The 17,141-nt window shown below is 44.0% G+C and overlaps 1 protein-coding gene across 1 annotated transcript in view; it reads left to right on the top strand.

The window, feature by feature from the left end:
- LOC144763913 (cysteine-rich secretory protein 2-like) overlaps positions 1–6,668 on the top strand; it is a 387,595-nt gene extending 380,927 nt beyond the window's left edge. Inside the window, exon 8 of the mRNA XM_078649947.1 lies at positions 5,695–6,668. Within this exon, the coding sequence (XP_078506073.1) occupies positions 5,695–5,804 (110 nt within the window). The 3' untranslated portion in view covers positions 5,805–6,668. The remainder of the gene's footprint in view (positions 1–5,694) is intronic.
- Positions 6,669–17,141: the final 10,473 nt, after the last annotated feature.

The raw sequence follows: 17,141 nt of genomic DNA, 5'->3' as shown, positions 1-17,141 counted from the left end.
TGAATACAGAGAAAATCTCACACAACAAAAGGTACAGAAGTTTCAAAAAGATCTGAAGAAATTCTCATTTGTGAAGGTTTACCCGTACTCAGACCCTGATTTCAAAACCACCGGAGTCCCGGACCAGGATTCAGACGCATCGAGCAATACCTCGAACAGTTCAAATAGCAGCGGTGGCTCCAACAGCGGGACCCCTAGACAAAGACAACAAGGGGCCTACAGAGGGAATTTCCAATGGCCACAATATAGCCACCCGCCTCAACACCAATTCCAACAACCATTGATGCACCCTTACCAACCCCCTCCGCAGTTCCCAATGTATGGATGGCAACCACCCTTCCAACAATTCCCCTTCCAACAAAACCAGTTCCGTCCTCCTTTTCAGAACAGAGGCAGGCGCGGAAGGGGACGCAACAGACGAGGGAACAACGTCCACTGGGAGGAGGAAGATACAACGGGCAGCGTCACCAGGAGCAAATCGGGAACAACCAAAGCAGGCCCCAGCACAGCGAGGAGCTAGTTACCAACCTGTCATCACGTACATTGACAACCACAGAATCCAATGTACTTAACAAGGGCCTAGGCTTTGTGCCTACAGCGGCCTTAGACAAGTTCAAATTACACTGTGAACTAGCCTCCTTCTTTCGGAAACTCAAGTTGAAAGCATACTTTGAAAAAACCAACACCACTGACTCTGACGAAACCACGAATGAAACAGGTCTTAGACTACGATCTACCTTCATGCCCCCGCCACACTCGATCCCGGTGGAAATTAACACCTTTGAGCAGGCTGTATTCAATGACATTGAAGCCCTAGAGGTCACCAAACAGTACCATAACAACAGCCAAGCGGAGAACAAAGCCATAGCTGATCTGAAAAACGATGACTCCATCATAATAAAACCAGCCGACAAAGGTGGGGGACTGGTAATAATGAATAAGACTGACTACGACACCGAGTGCCAACGTCTGCTGGGGGATAACACAAACTACAGAAGGCTGACAACCGACCCCACTGAAGATCTACGGATTGAAATTACCAACATGGTGGAAGCGGCAGAGGCCTCTGGCCACATCTCCAAACAAGAAGCGGACTACCTCTGCAAAACAGATGGCAAGATCCCATATTTCTATGTGGTCCCTAAAATGCATAAAGGCAAGATTCCACCCCCTGGAAGACCAATCGTGTCAGGCATAGGCTCTCTTTTAGAACCACTGTCACGTTTTTGTGACTACTTCCTTAAAACAATTGTACAAAACACTACAACCTACCTAAAAGACACCAAAAGCCTACTGACAATCTTGGAAGACATCAAGATGGAACCAGACTATATCCTCGTGAGTCTAGATATAGAGAGCCTCTATACTAACATACCCCAAGACGACACCATTGAAGTACTAAAGCAAACTCTGGAAAATTCAACATGGGACTATAGAACGCCAAAAGAATTCATCATAGAGTGTGCAACTCTCGCTCTAAAAAGAAACTTCTTCGAACACGATGGCAAACTATACCTCCAAATAGGTGGGACATCTATGGGCAGTGTTTTTGCCCCCAGTGTGGCGGGTCTCTATGTATATGATTTTGAAAAAAGATTCATCATAACCACCAACAACCCCTACAGCAATCATATCAAATTTTGGAGACGGTACACAGATGACGTCTTCACAATCTGGCAAGGACCACAAGAAACTCTGATGGCATTCATCACTTGGCTCAACACCTGTGATCCTAATTTACGATTTACACACTGCATAGACAAAGACAAAATGGTCTTTCTCGACATCGAAATCGAAAGGGACAATGATAGGCTCAAGACCAAAACCCACTTTAAGCCCACAGCCAAAAACAACCTGCTGAGATTTGACAGTTTCCATCCTCGCCCCCTGAGGGAGAACTTACCCTATGGCCAGTATCTCAGACTCAGGAGGAACTGTAGCGAACTAAAAGACTACAAAACCCAGGCAGAAGACCTCACGAACAAACTAGCAAACCGGGGATACCCTAAAAACATCACCAAGAGATGCCAAAAACGGGCGAGAAATCAACCGCGACAAGCTCTGCTAGAGGACACACCCAAACCAGAGGAGGAGATACCGCTCACATGTGTCACCACATACAATGCGGTGTCCAACCAGGTGAGCAGAAGCATCAGGAAACACTGGTCCATACTGCACACGGGAAACCACAAGTGGGACAAGCCACTTTTTTCCTACAAGAAGGCACGCAGCTTAAAGGACACCTTGGTCAACACCAGACCAAAAATAACAATAACAAACCAAACCATCACCAATGCGTGGGGTCTACCCCCAGTCACAGGGCACTCCAGGTGTGGTGACTGCAGTGTTTGCCACCTTACCAACAACACAAAAACTTTGAACCTTGAACAAGGTAAAGTTTGGCAGCAAAGGTCACACACCAATTGCAACAGCACCTTCGTCATATACCTGATCCTATGCAGTTGCGACAAGCCCTACATAGGGATGACTACAAGGAAAGTCAAACAACGAATAGCAGAACATCGGAGCACAATCAGATGCAAAAAAACCAATACCAGGCTCACTGATCACTTCCTTACAGCACAGCATACTCCCAACGCTGCTCCCATCCTGTTCACTAACAGGGGCGCTGCCCAACCTATTTTTGTCCGGTGCTTACATCCTGCATGCTGAACTATCCCTTACACCTCACAGCAGCATAGCAAGCACTACCCTGAGTCAGTCCTTGTACATCCGAGGACAAATGTAATATCATTCCTGCCCTCCACGCTCCTTTTTACATATCCCACATCAGTTAATCAGCACTTCGGTTTTGATTTACGAGTTGCAGCGATGTGGCATGTTAACCTACTTATATAGTCTATCATTTCCTTGGCACCCCTATCCTATGCAGCAAAGAGCACCTTGTGAGTGATAGATTGGCCAACTCGCCACATTGTTCACCCACGTTGCTCTACCAAACGTGCCGTTTGTTTACATAGACCGCCAATAGCAGCGGGGTTCAACCTAACCCGCAATGTGTTGACACGCAGCAGCCTAGCAACCGTCAGTACGCCATTGCGCACTGACAGCCCCGCCCCCATAGCCAGCCCCGGCCGCGCCCTTTCCCGGAAACGGCCGACTCCTCATTACAACGAAGGCTGCGGGCGGAACCCACTAGCCGTGCAGAGGCCGTTAGGAGTAGGTCAGACCTTGTCCCTCCCGCGACGTAACTGTAAGTAGAACGCCTCCGCCAGCTCCCAGGTACACGAACGAGTAACGGGAGCAACAAGGGTACTTTCCTTCGTTCACAGGGCACCTTGAGAAACGTCCTGGTTTTCACTGCGCACACTGTTTTAATTTCACAGAATATGTTACGCCCACGGCAGTGAACCTACGCCCTGCCCGTTGAAGCCCCATAGAGCTCACAATTGAGTAACCCCTCATTTATGCCATACAGCCTCAGTCTGTTCCTCAGTGTTACATGTATGTTTGTTATGTATTGCCAATAATCGTTATTCACGCTATGAATGAGTCTTATGCTGTGAATGTATATAGCACAACCGTGATACCGCTATGCCTTAGATCACTCCATCATGAATATTACCACCATGGGAGAGCAACTGCCAAGATATTTACTTTCCTGCCAGGATCACAGGCACCTCGGGATATTTACAATACAGTCAGTGCCATCCTCAGCGGCAGATGGTATGCATCTCCCAATACAGGCACGTGACACATTAATAGATATGATTCACAAGTACTATGATCACATCGCATGCAATTTGCACGCACTATTTACCAGCATAGATGTTGACTAGTATCTCACCCCATCACCACGGTATTGATTTATTTGGAGGGTAATACCCATTGGCACTCTATTTCAATTCACTGAGACACTGCACGACGTTACAGGAGAGTAAGCAAATGTTAAACCTGACTATGTTTACCCCTTTTCTCTCCCCACAGGTCTCTTTTTCACTTCTTCACCTGCTCGCATATTTTAATGAGCAGTATATACCACTGGCCATTTTTCCAGTAGGTACACAGGGGATCAGGGAAGGGTGTGCTTTTTAGGGAGCACACACCTCCTGTCCACCTGTTTTTCTGGTCCTGACGAATACCGGGCAAACGCCCTAAAGGTAGAAACATGTTGACCACTCAACATATACACATATAGAGATCTTTTGGCCGTAACTCCCCTACCAGGATCTCGCCCACTTATTTTTTAACATTGTTCAGTTGCTCTACAATTAAAGTTATATTTTTGAGTACAACCAGGACAATTTTTAACATCTTTTTTCACACCCACAGTCACAACCCGCTCCACTGTAGTACAGGTGTCGTAGCACACCCTGGTGTCGCTAGGACGCCAGGGTGGACCCCGATGATGAAGCATGTCACCACTAGGTTGGTGAGTGAGGGGTTTTAAACAAAAGGATTAATATTCTCCTTCTTGCCAAAAACCTGCCCTCCAGATACGTCTGTTCTTTATCTTCTAAGGGGATACTCCTCTTTTTGTTTTGATGCAATTCAAACACTGACAGATGGTAGGAGCCCACCAGAAAATAAATGTGATTGCCCAACTTGGGGCCGATATAAGGGTTTGCCCAACCAATTTAGAGATGAGAAAACAAATGGCGTCTGTGAGGAAACCGCATGACATAATGAAACATCCAAACCTGGCCCACCAGGTCACAGTGACAATTGTCCTGCTCAATTTGGGCTCGGTAACCATCACTGTTTTTTCTGCCAAGGCTCTTCATACAAAGCATGGCGGTTCTGGGCAGGGAAAATAATCAATGGCCAACTAGGGGTCTTTGATTTGTTTGATTTTCAGAATTAAACCCCAATATTAATATTTGTTTCTGAAAATGAAAAATAAAATTTGAGTCTGCAAAAAATAGGCTGCCTCTATTCAAACGTGATGAAAGTGTTCCCATCATATAAGCAGACACATTTACTGAAAATGTAGGGTGTCACTAAAGACAGTAGGTGGTCCTCCGACAGAGTTTAAATGGCCTGGCAGGCTGATGGGCTGAAGGAATGCCATCCAGTGGCTAAATGACCCATTGACCCCACTGACTTTTGTATAGAGCCTCCTCTAGGTTGAACTTTGACGCTTTTGTAAACCCTCTGTTTTGTGTTCGTGTTTTTATAAGTATACTCATTTATTTTTAGAACATCCTACAGGAGCAATGGATGAGACTTTTAACATATTTAACAAACAATTGAAATAGTTATTCAAACTTAACAAACATTTAAACAGTAATGATGAAGAATAGATATCATCCCAATAATATGCTAATATTCTATCAAATCATTATGAATAAAAATCAGGCAGCAAGAGAATGAATAAGAAAAGAGAACAAAGGCTGCATTTTGCCTGAGCCTTGACCTGCCTCTATAAATGAACAAGGCTTCCCCACTTGTTAGCTGCTTGTGCTCAGTAACATAATGTAAAATAATGGCACCCTCATGTCCTGCAGAATATGGTGAGGAACACCTAGAGCTGCCATATCTCACAGATATTCATAAGCCTTGGGCTGAAATGGGGACCACGTGTGTGGGGGAGGGGGCGCTTATAAGGCAGTGATCTGCATTACACCTCTACCTATGCTGCACAAATACGTGCATTGTCTCATATCATCAATGAAAGAATTGTTCTTGTCACGTTTCTCTTGTTGACAACTGTGTGATCTTTTTTTTTTCCAGCCAATCCCTGCTTATACCTGGACAGCAATCCTGATTGCCCTACCTATAAACCACATTGCTCGCAAGCCTCCGTGTCTTCTGTATGCCAAGCAACATGCAAATGCGGCTAATGCTCTACACTGTAGGCATGTAAGAGGTGTACGGGCAGGAGTAAAATAAGTCACAACCCTGTTTTTCATATTCAGCATCACGTACTAAATTCTTCTACAATGCTTACTAGGCTACTATCAGGATTTGTGTGGTGTGCTTGACATCTCTGTGGTGCACTGCAGAGTGTTATGCTAGTTGTTAATTACCGTATTCCCAATTGCTGGAGTGATCTGCAGGTGAGGATTTGTTTTGAAGAAATGGCTATTTAATGATCAATATAGCCAATCAAAAGGGATATAACACTATGACAATGTTGTACCCATTAAGGGAAGAACGTTCAAGGTGAACAGGAAGGGACATAATATAAACATTAAATGTAGGAATAAACTGGATCCAGCAGACATTAATCATCCTCTACTACTTTATTGACTTACAAAGCCATCAACATTCACATTTTCTGATAAGATTATTCTAACATTTAAATATGTTGTACTGTACATTCAACCTTATATTGGCTCTCAGTTTCCAGGACCCGTTGTTGCACTGAAGGCTGCATTTAATAGTATATTTGATTTTCTCGACAACTGTCTCAAGTTAAAGGTCTTTTAGAGCATTGGACTGTTGAGACCTCCATTGTAGACCATAAGGTGTCTCAGGCCTAATAATGCATATTAGATAATTGGACTGTTGAGACCTCCATTGTCGACAATGAAGCGACTCAGTGCTAATAATGAATATTAGATCATTGGACAGTTGAGACCTCCATTGTAGACAATGATACGGGTCAGGTCTTATAGTGGATATTTGAACATTGGACTGTTGAGACCTCCATTGTAGACAATGAAGCAGGTCAGACCTAATAATGGATATTAGAACATTAGATTGTTGAGACCTCCATTGTAGACAATAAAGTGGCTTGGCTTAATAATGGGTATTAGAACATTGGACTGTTGGGACCTCCATTGTAGACAATGAGGCGGGTCAGTCCAAATAATGGGTTGGATAGCCCCTCTGCTCCAGCATTCTAAAGCTTCCTGTTTTCACATTTTTCATTTAGACAATTCTGTCCTCAGTGGGTGAAATGTTCTAACAGTATTAGAATCCTTCTGTCTTAGGCTGTAATGGTTGTTAAAGGTCCTCTGCCTCTTTATAACATCACATATTACATCACATGGTAAAATGGTTTGAGAAAAGAGCTTAGAATGTGTGTTGGGTGTTTGCAGAGGGATGGGGTCAGGGCTTGACCAAATGCCAGCCCGGTACATAACACATGCAGAACACGCCAACTAAGCCTCACTGCACAATGTCCTCTGTTTCGTTGTTTAAATACAATCAACGTTTAGGTCTTAGATCCTAACCTAAATATGCCACTTCACTTTTAGCTTCTGTGAATATATATGTATATCTGTCATGTGAAGAACTGTAATTATATAATATGATTCATGCTATTGAGACCAAATGTCCAAATCAGAATTTTGGCTGAGAATTGTCAAGTGAGTTGTTGAAAGCTGAATGTTATAGTATATTGAGCAATCATTAAACATTTGTGCATTTTTCTTGGCCTATCATCAGAGTGAGAGCTGAATTACAGAATATTTAGAATGTATAAAATGTATTGGCATATCGGTTGTGATTTCATAAACTGAAACATATTTTCATTATTCTTTATAATAAATATGTGTTTCTCAACTCATTCAGTCGGCAAGTGGCTTTGTGTATATATAGGCTTTCCTGTTTTCAGTTTCTATTTTTGGTAAATTCTGGTGGGGTTTTTTCAGTGTTTTCAAGTGATTTCAATACCTTAAAAAACAGTTGTTATCAGTGGTTAGACATTTTCACGCCACTAAAAACCACAGAAAAGTGTTTTTCTGGTTATTATGGAACGTTTTGCTCTTGCTTTCTGCACTGATAGCACATGGTATATAGACAATGCACATTTAGTGTACATGAGGTCCAAACAGATTTTTGCAAATTAAACTTACTGTGGTACACCATACAATACTTCTTCAGTGAGTCTTTGGGCATGTGCGCTTCCTCTTTCTTTCCATATAAACTTCTGTAAAAAGGCAACATTTAAGTTGAGCTGGGCGCTTATGCCCTCAGAATTATTGAGCGATACAAAAGGGGATGATGGACGGAGCGTTTGAACAAATCAAACACTCACCCCCAGTCAACTGATCTGGGTTTAATCCATCACCATTCTTTAGTTCACTCAGCCACCCCAGTTCAGACATGGCTATATGCAAATCAGTCTGACCCTGTGCCTCATGGGAACAGTACAGCCCGAACTGCCAAGCCATGTCTTCCCTGGACCGGAAACAAGCATCCTGGGACCGGTTTGGCTGAGTGAACTAAAGAATGGTGATGGATTAAACCCAGATCAGTTGACTGCGGGTGAGTGTTTGATTTGTTCAAACGCTCCGTCCATCATCCCCTTTTGTATCGCTCAGAATTATTGAGGCGGTCAAAAATTAAGCTGCACTTTTGGAACTACGGAGGAAATTCCCCTTTACTGAAGGTATCTAGAACTTGTACAGAGTCCACAGTGAGGTTTCATTGACTACAAATGCCATTCGTGGTGAATGGACACTTCTATGCATCAATGCAAGCCATTTCTCATACATTTTAAAATAAACATTCCTGAATTGCCCTTCAACATTGCTTTGCTAACCAAGTGGCACACACTCTAACATGGAACATGTTGCAGTGCCAAAGCCACTAAAGGTGTTGCCCAGCCTACTCTCAAGGAGATGTTTCACATCTACACCAATTATGCTGAACACTTGGCAGACAAGGTTTTTTTCAGACTCTAGTGTTTTTTATTATGTCCACTACAGCAGTTATGTATTCCTGCAAAAATCTAAGAATGCAGTAGAGTGTACTTTTTTCACTATCAATATGCAACCAAAGATCCTCACATTTCTTGCCTTTGACATCATCACTCAGCAAAAATTCTGAAATTGGTTGCCACATGGATAATATAGCATTCATAGCCCCTTGGACTGAGTATTATCAGCTAAGGAACACAGTTAGGATGACTCTTTCTTTGATGCCACACAAAGCACGAAATTAAAAATATTTGCATTTTAGTTCCTGTGCATAAGAAAAAGGTGCAACAGAATGGACTAAAAAAGTCAATAGCATCCCTCATTACTCTGATGATTGTAAATATGCTTTCAGCATACTATCTAACAAGTGGCAAGGATCTCTTACAGGGAATCACTCCAGCTCAGGTATCAATTTTGACAGGTCATTACACAACTTTTTCATATATGTAGCTGAATCACTGCAAATACAAACAATATCACTCCAATCTTTGTTGAACTTGGAAATAACGTTTTTCACAAAGCATTCCAAGCAACACTGCATTCCATGTTTTCCAAATGTCTGGTGTCATGTTTTCACCACTATCCTAGATGCTTGGTGATAGCTCTCTTTTTACATATACATGTCACTATACCTTGCATTGAATGTTTTATAGCCTGAGGCGTTGGCAATTCACCTACTATCAATACTGACCCACTAGAAACTGGGGGCTGATGTATTAAGTGTTTTTACCCCTTCTCTGTGGGTAAATGTGATGACACATATTAGGAAAGATTCTTATGAAACCAGCCATTTTACCTATCAGTGAAAGAATCAAACACAGCCAAAATATCAAATATGATTTTGATATTTCCAGATTCTCTACAGTTTATAAAATAATTAAACAAGATCTAAAACATGCTTCGGAACTCTGTATCTTTAGATCAAAGATCACAAAACTGAAAAAAGAAAAAGGAAGAAGAAACAATATTTTAGTGGCATCCCTAAACTTCAAAACTCAAGCAGAATAATATTAGCCCAGTCTTTCTTACAGCTAGCTTGTATAGCAAAGGTACATTGTATTGGCCCCTTCAGAAAGAAACAAAATGACTCTTTCACTCTCTTTTTCCTTTCTTTCAATGGCATTTAGTTTGTGGTTGTGCAGGTGTTTTTTCAGTGTTTATATGTTTTCACTGGTGAGGGCTATTTCTCTTTCAGTTATTATAGGTTTAAATCTAAAAACTCCACAGCCAATGTATATGGTAACAGAACATTAAAACAGAGGCATGTGGCATTGGCATTCTCGTCTAAAAATAAATATAAAAAATTTTTTGGTTTTTATAGGACTAGTCAAGAGTTATATACTATGACTATAAGATGTTTTGTTTTTTGTTTTAAACAAAGGGAGGGAACGTGGGGCGAGTTTACTGAGCTCCAGCGCACATACCCCGCAAAGACTAGTAAGCAAAAAAGGTACGAAGTTCCTCTGTATTTAAAAATGCTGGAGAGAAAACAGGAGCTATAGTGCATCTACACTCACTAGGCCCCTGATCCCCAGTGCAGCTACCGGCAGGAACAAAAGATCCCCGATAAAGAGCCCCGGTTTGGGTGCCCGTCATGTATTGCAGCGCCGACCTGACAAGGGGCAGGCTCAAATGATGAAGCATGACACCTAGCTTGCTGGGTGTGTGAGAGCTCTAGTTCCGACAAGAGGAATTCCCCCTACTGGCATGCACGTAGTGGTCTCCATTGACCCACTATCCCTCCTGTTTTCTGTCCAGCATTTTTAATACAGAGGAACTTTGTGCCTTTTTTGCAAACTATAAGATGCATTTGCCATTCTCACAAACTTCAATCATATCCTTTTGACAGCATGTTACAAGACAGTGGAAAGGGGTACCATTTTCTAAACATGAGACACAATGCTGCCAATAGTATCTGATCTAACTTGGCACATATTTAATTGGCAGGAATAAAGGTTACGGTGCCTATATAGAGCTTTGAACATGAGACTTGTAAATCACACACAGACTTCAGCAGAGTGCTTTATGTTATGGTATGTCATGTCATGTTATGTCATGCAATGTTATGTATATTGGTAGAGCACGCTGCTGCCCATGAGGGTATCCTAGCACTGAGCCAGTATGTGTGCCTAGCCCCACCTATGGTAGGTTGATTAACGTAATTGAAAAGCCAGGCTTTCAGATTCTTGTGGATTTCAATGAGAGGAGGAGGCTCTGATTTGGAGAAGTAGGCTGTACCATGCTTTAGGAGCGTTGTAAGATAATGCTCATCCTGCGGAGTAGAGGTGACTGGATGGTTGGTGGAAGGAGAAGCAACTGTTCAGGTAGGTGTGGCCTGAGTTGTGGGGTGCCTTGAATGAGTGTGTGAGGAGTTTGAATAATTTGCATTTCTGTTTTAGAAGCCACTGTAGTTCTCTGAGGTGTGGTGCAATGTGAGTTCTGTGTGGAGGCTGATGATGAGCCTGACTGCAGAGTTCTGGATGGTATGCAGTCTTTTAGAGAGTTCCTTAGTGATTATGGCATCCAGGGTGTCCCCATAGTCCACTGGTGAGCAGGGCTTGAGTGGCAGTTTTTCATGTGTTCCTTGGGAGCCATTTGCAGACCTTTCTCAGCCTCTACAGGATGTGGAAGCAGGACGCAGTGATGGCCTTGTCTTGTGCAGTCATATTCAGTTTGCTATCAATGAATATTCCAAGATTCCTGGAGTGGGTTCTGGAGGTGAGTGTGGGTCTGGTTTATTAAGTTTCTCTTAGACCTTTGCCAGGTATGGTAAGAGGGAGATGGGTCTGTAGTTGGAAATCATGTCTGTGTCACAGGATGGTTTCCTGAGCAAGGGCATGACGGTGGCATATTTTGAAGTGTCAAGGAAAGTGGCAGTGTCGATGGAGGCATTAAAGATGGGTATTAGTGCTTAACTGATTGGTAGGAGTCATTTTGTGATTGCGTGGTGGGGGCAAGGGTCAGCTGGAGCCCCCAAGTGGATAGTGTTCAGGGGAGCAGTGATTTCTCCAGTGGTGATTGTGCCCACGAAGTCAGGGTTCATTCATCGTCCATGATGGGAAGTTGAGTTGCAACTGTAACGGGGTGTGGTTGAGCATTGAAGGTGCTGTATATGCATGTGAATTTGTTCCATAAGAATTTTGAAAAGTGTTATCAAACTTCTTGTGATGGGGCAATGTTGGAAGCAGCAGGAAGTGTGATGAAATCTTTGATGCTGGCAAATATTTACTTGCTGCTGTTAGTGTTGATCGATCTGCAAGAGGAGTTCGCTTGATGCTCCATATCTGCTGGTGCTAGCATCTATTGGCTGCTTTGAAGATGTCTTCATACACAGTGAGGTTTATGGATACGTGTGCAAGGATTCAATGCTATGATCTAACACAGAAAGACATAGGAAAAATATCTCCCTGAAAATTCTAAACTAATTCCTATGTTAGTAAGTAGTGTCAAAGCTCTTAAAACTAGTAGTATTTAGACTGTTATAGACTTGGAAATAGACCTATTAACTAAGGTTATGATAGGTTTGACATCACCACACTTCCTATGGCACTGCTTCCTGTAAAGACATCATGAACTGTGTATGCTAATTAGTCTCCCCACTTACTGTTTTAGAACTTGTGCCAGGGCTTAAACTGTATGAAAATATAGTGTCAGAACTGGCTGAGAATTACTCTGCAGAATTCTTCGGAGTTACATAAAAACTCTGTGAGATTCCACAGAGTTCTGCCCATCACTACTTTTGCCTTTTTAGCAGCACAATTTCTACAAAAGTGAGTGCCATACACTTGGGGCAATACGTCACATAATGTGCTCTTCAAATGTGAAAACGCATGGAAATAAGAACTACATGTCCTACCGCTTTCCTGAAGCTAACTCCTGCCTGGACTCCCTGCTAGAGGGCACAGAAGGATAAAGATGGAGAGACCGACTATCACACTGTATCAAAGAGGCTAGCCCTGTGTGTAAATAAATTCACCCTCCCCAACTTGCTGGAGCAAAGCACTCACCTCGCCACCTCCTGGTAAAATATGAAACTTTGCGTTGGTTAAGCTTCTACTGCTGATATTTCAGTGTAGTGCAGTAAGTGAGCCCAACAACAGAATAACTTTTACCTGCTTTAGTGTCATGCCTGAAAGGTGAACATTGCACAGTTCTGGTTTTACAGCTGAAATTACAATAAATACTAGAACTTGCAAGTCACCTGGGCCACCTGACAGCTATGCAGCAACCCATAGACTATCCTTAATCAGCAGTTTACAGTACATTGAGCCCCTCATATGATTAGCTCACTGTGAGCCCTCCTTCTTGTCTGCCTCCTCCACATACCCCGCTTTCCCAAAAATGCAAGGCATACTGGCAAGGCACCTATGCCTTACCCAGGTCCTTGTCATTGACCCAAAAGGATTGCCCAGCTCCGTACAGCTTCTGGACACCAGGGAGACATGCTTGAGTTTCAGTAATTCTTCCTGTGCAATATCCGCCATTCTTCTGACAAAGTCTCACTCTACAACAAGAGGAAACGTCCTATGAGGAGGGAAAAATTTGGGAACATTTTGGGGCTGTCAAAAAAAACCATAATATTACACAGCCTGTGCCTCGACTGAAAAGTTGTAACAGCAAGGCTGCTCGGCCACTGTAGGAAGAAAGATTTACAAGAGTAAATAAAATGATTAGTTGTGTGCGTCAACATGAGGTTATACGCAACCAAACACATTGAAGAGAGGCTGCCAGTACCAAAACCTGGTGGGATAATGAGCAGTGCTGATTAATTCCGCAGTAACCACAATTTTTCTCAGGGTGAACTCACAAGCCAACCCTAGATTAACCTGTGCTCAACCCTCTGTTACCTTGCCATAGAGCAATCTGGCTTAACTCAGAGGCAAAGTGTAGAGTATTTGTGTAACACTTCAAACAGTAACACAGTAAAAACACCACTAAAGGAGCCCACAACAGAATTCAAAATGTTTTGTAATTTATAATAAGTAATTCAATGAGTAGAACTGGAGATATTGAATTTTAAGCTTTTTAGAGACAATATCGGCAAAGACGTAGAGTGTCAACTGTGGATATCTAGTTGCACTGGACTGGGACAAAGTCAGAAGTTTAGGCCTACCGCGATGGTGTACAGGAGAGCTACAAGGACCGCTGAACAAAATACCTTCAATACTGGTTTGCAGAGGGTTGCAAGGACTAGCGTTTAGGATGCGGTGCATGGGCCTGCTGTGTCGATGTCAAAGTTCTTGTCCGCGAGGTCCAGAGTCGAGAATGCATCACGCTGTTGGGGTGATGCGATAGTTCTGATAATCTGTGGGTGCGTTGCTAAGTCCGGCGGCACCATCGAGGCTGCCATTGACAAAAGATTTGAGAGCCTGCACTGACAATGCAGCACACAGCGGCGATTCCGAAGCAATGCGTGCTGCAGCAGCAATGCGGGTCTTTGCAATGGGTCCAATCAAGGCAGCAGCAGAGATGTGTTGTTTTTGCTTGAATTTGTGCTGCGCACCAGAGGAGATGTGTCAGTTACGCTGAATCCACAGAGGCTTGCAAAGCACCTTAAGCCCAAGGACTTACAAGGGTCCAGGCCTGGAGTGCCACCATTTGGCAGGGTAGACTCAGAAATAGCGGAGTCCAGGTTCAGGTGCAAGATTGTTGGAAACCTGTTATGTTATTGAGGTGTCAGAACAGAAGGCCAGCCAACTGGCCCATGGAGCAACTCTGGGTTCTGTGTTCAAGAAATGCAGGTTCAGTGCTTCTCATCCAGGCAGAGGGCAACAGGCAGCAGTTCAACCCTGAAGGGCAGAGATTCTTTTAGAGCAGCAGTCCAGCAGTCCTTCTTCCTGGCAGAGTAGCCACAGGTCCAGAGTGTACTGAAGAGTTGGTATATGAGGTCCCATTTCTATAACCTGGTGACCTGTTTCACATTATCTCCATAGTGTATGGAATCTGCAACCTACCATGCCCTTGCTCCTAGATGCCTGCAGTAACAATGTGGGGTCGTTAGGCCCTCTGTGTGGAGCACAGGCTATTCAGTCATAAGTGGGGCTGTGCTCAGCTCCGGCCCTTGGGCCATTCTGGCATACCCAATCCTTCTACTGTGTGACTGTCTGGGAGAAAATCACAAAGCTCACCCATCAGTTATATTCAGTAATGTGACTCAAGACGGGCTACAGGCACTAGAGGGCTAAGGGCAGGAAAATTGCAACTTTCTAAAAATGGCTTTTTCAGAATTTTCATGAAAAACCCAACTTTACCCTTAACGAGGGTTTAGCATTAAAATTTCATAAACACCAAACATGACATAGCCACTTGATGGCAAATGGGAGTCCTATCTTTTTAAATGTAATAAGGAATTCCCAATGTTATTCTAAGTGAGGGGTGGGTATAATAGTAGTGAAAATGAATCTAGGAATTTTCTACTACAAGGACATAAATAACTTAAACGTACATGTACAAGATTTAATTACACAGCACCCTCCCCTATGGGTTGCCTATGGCCTAACTTATATGTACTAAAAAGTGAGTTTTAGGTTTGGCAAGGGGGTTTAAATGCCAAGTCGACATGGTAGCATAAAACTTCATGCAGGCTGCAGTGGCAGGACAAGTTTTAAGGTTCGACTTAAAAGGGTGGCACAAAATGTGCTGCAGGTCCACTAGTGCAAAAACAACAGTTGATAGACAGAATGCAGTACAATGTCATACATTCACCCCAGTACAGAGATCTGGGCCTAAATCTATTGTTTTTTTGTACTCCACACCACCCCAGTTCAGACATGGCCATATGCAAATCAGCCTTGACCCTGTGCCTCATGGGAACAGTCCAACCTGAACTGCCAAGCCATGTCTTTCCTGGACCGGAATCAAGCATCCTAGGACCGGTTTCGGGCTATCAGCCATCTTCAGCCAGGATAGCTTGACTCCAGTGGTGTGGAGAGCATGGGACTCACGTCTGAGCATACCCATCCCACTCGGGGTGACAAATTCAAAAAAAACAGTTGATGGACAGAATGCAGGACAATGTCATACATTCACCCCAGTACAGAGATCCGGGACTAAATCCATCGTTTTTTGCACTCCACACCACCCCAGTTCAGACATCGCCATATGCAAATCAGCCTTGACCCTGTGCCTCATGGGAACAGTCCAGCCGGAACTGCCAAGCCATGTCTTTCCTGGACCGGAATCAAGCATACTAGGACCGGTTTCTGGCTATCAGCCGTCTTCAGCCAGGATAGCTTGACTCCAGTGGTGTGGAGAGCATGGGACTCACGTCTGAGCATACCCATCCCACTCGGGGTGTCAAATGCAAAAACAACAGTTGATGGACAGAATGCAGAACAATGTCATACATTCACCCCAGTACAGAGATCTGGGCCTAAATCCATTGTTTTTTTGCACTCCACACCAGCACAGTTCAGACATGGCCATATGCAAATCAGCCTTGACCCTGTGCCTCATGGGAACAGTCCAGCCTGAACTGCCAAGCCATGTCTTTCCTGGACCGGAATCAAGCATCCTAGGACCGGTTTCTGGCTATCAGCCGCCTTCAGCCAGGATAGCTTGACTCCAGTGGTGTGGAGAGCATGGGACTCACGTCTGAGCATACCCATCCCACTCGGGGTGACAAATGCAAAAACAACAGTTGATGGACAGAATGCAGAACAATGTCATACATTCACCCCAGTACAGAGATTCGGGCCTAAATCCATCGTTTTTTGCACTCCACACCACCCCAGTTCAGACATGGCCATATGCAAATCAGCCTTGACCCTGTGCCTCTTGGGAACAGTCTAGCCTGAACTGCCAAGCCATGTCTTTCCTGGACCGGAATCAAGCATCCTAGGACCGGTTTCTGGCTATCAGCCGTCTTCAGCCAGGATAGCTTGACTCCAGTGGTGTGGAGAGCATGGGACTCACGTCTGAGCATACCCATCCCACTCTGGGTGACAAATGCAAAAACAACAGTTGATGGACAGAATGCAGAACACTGTCATACATTCACCCCAGTACAGATATCTGGGCCTAAATCCATCTCTTTTTGCACTCCACACCACCCCAGTTCAGACATGGCCATATGCAAATCAGCCTTGACCCTGTGACTCATGGAAACAGTCCAGCCTGAACTGCCAAGCCATGTCTTTCCTGGACCGGAATCAAGCATCCTAGGACCGGTTTCTGGCTATCAGACATCTTCAGCCAGGATATCTTGACTCCAGTGGTGTGGAGAGCATGGGACTCACGTCTGACCATACCCATCCCACTCGGGGTGACAAATGCAAAAACAACAGTTGATGGACAGAATGCAGAACAATGTCATACATTCACCCCAGTACAGAGATCTGGGCCTAAATCCATCGTTTATTTGCACTCCACACCACCCCAGTGCGTGCAGACATGGCCATATGCAAATCAGCCTTGACCCTGTGCCTCATGGGAACAGTCCAGCCTGGACTGCCAAGCCATGCCTTTCCTGGACCGGGAATCAAGCATCCTAGGACCGGTTTCTGGCTATCAGCCGTCTTCAGCCAGGAT

The sequence above is a fragment of the Lissotriton helveticus genome, chromosome 6 (genome assembly GCF_964261635.1).
Source record: "Lissotriton helveticus chromosome 6, aLisHel1.1, whole genome shotgun sequence".
Classification (NCBI taxonomy): domain Eukaryota; kingdom Metazoa; phylum Chordata; class Amphibia; order Caudata; family Salamandridae; genus Lissotriton; species Lissotriton helveticus.
This window is presented reverse-complemented; position numbering and strand designations above follow the sequence as displayed.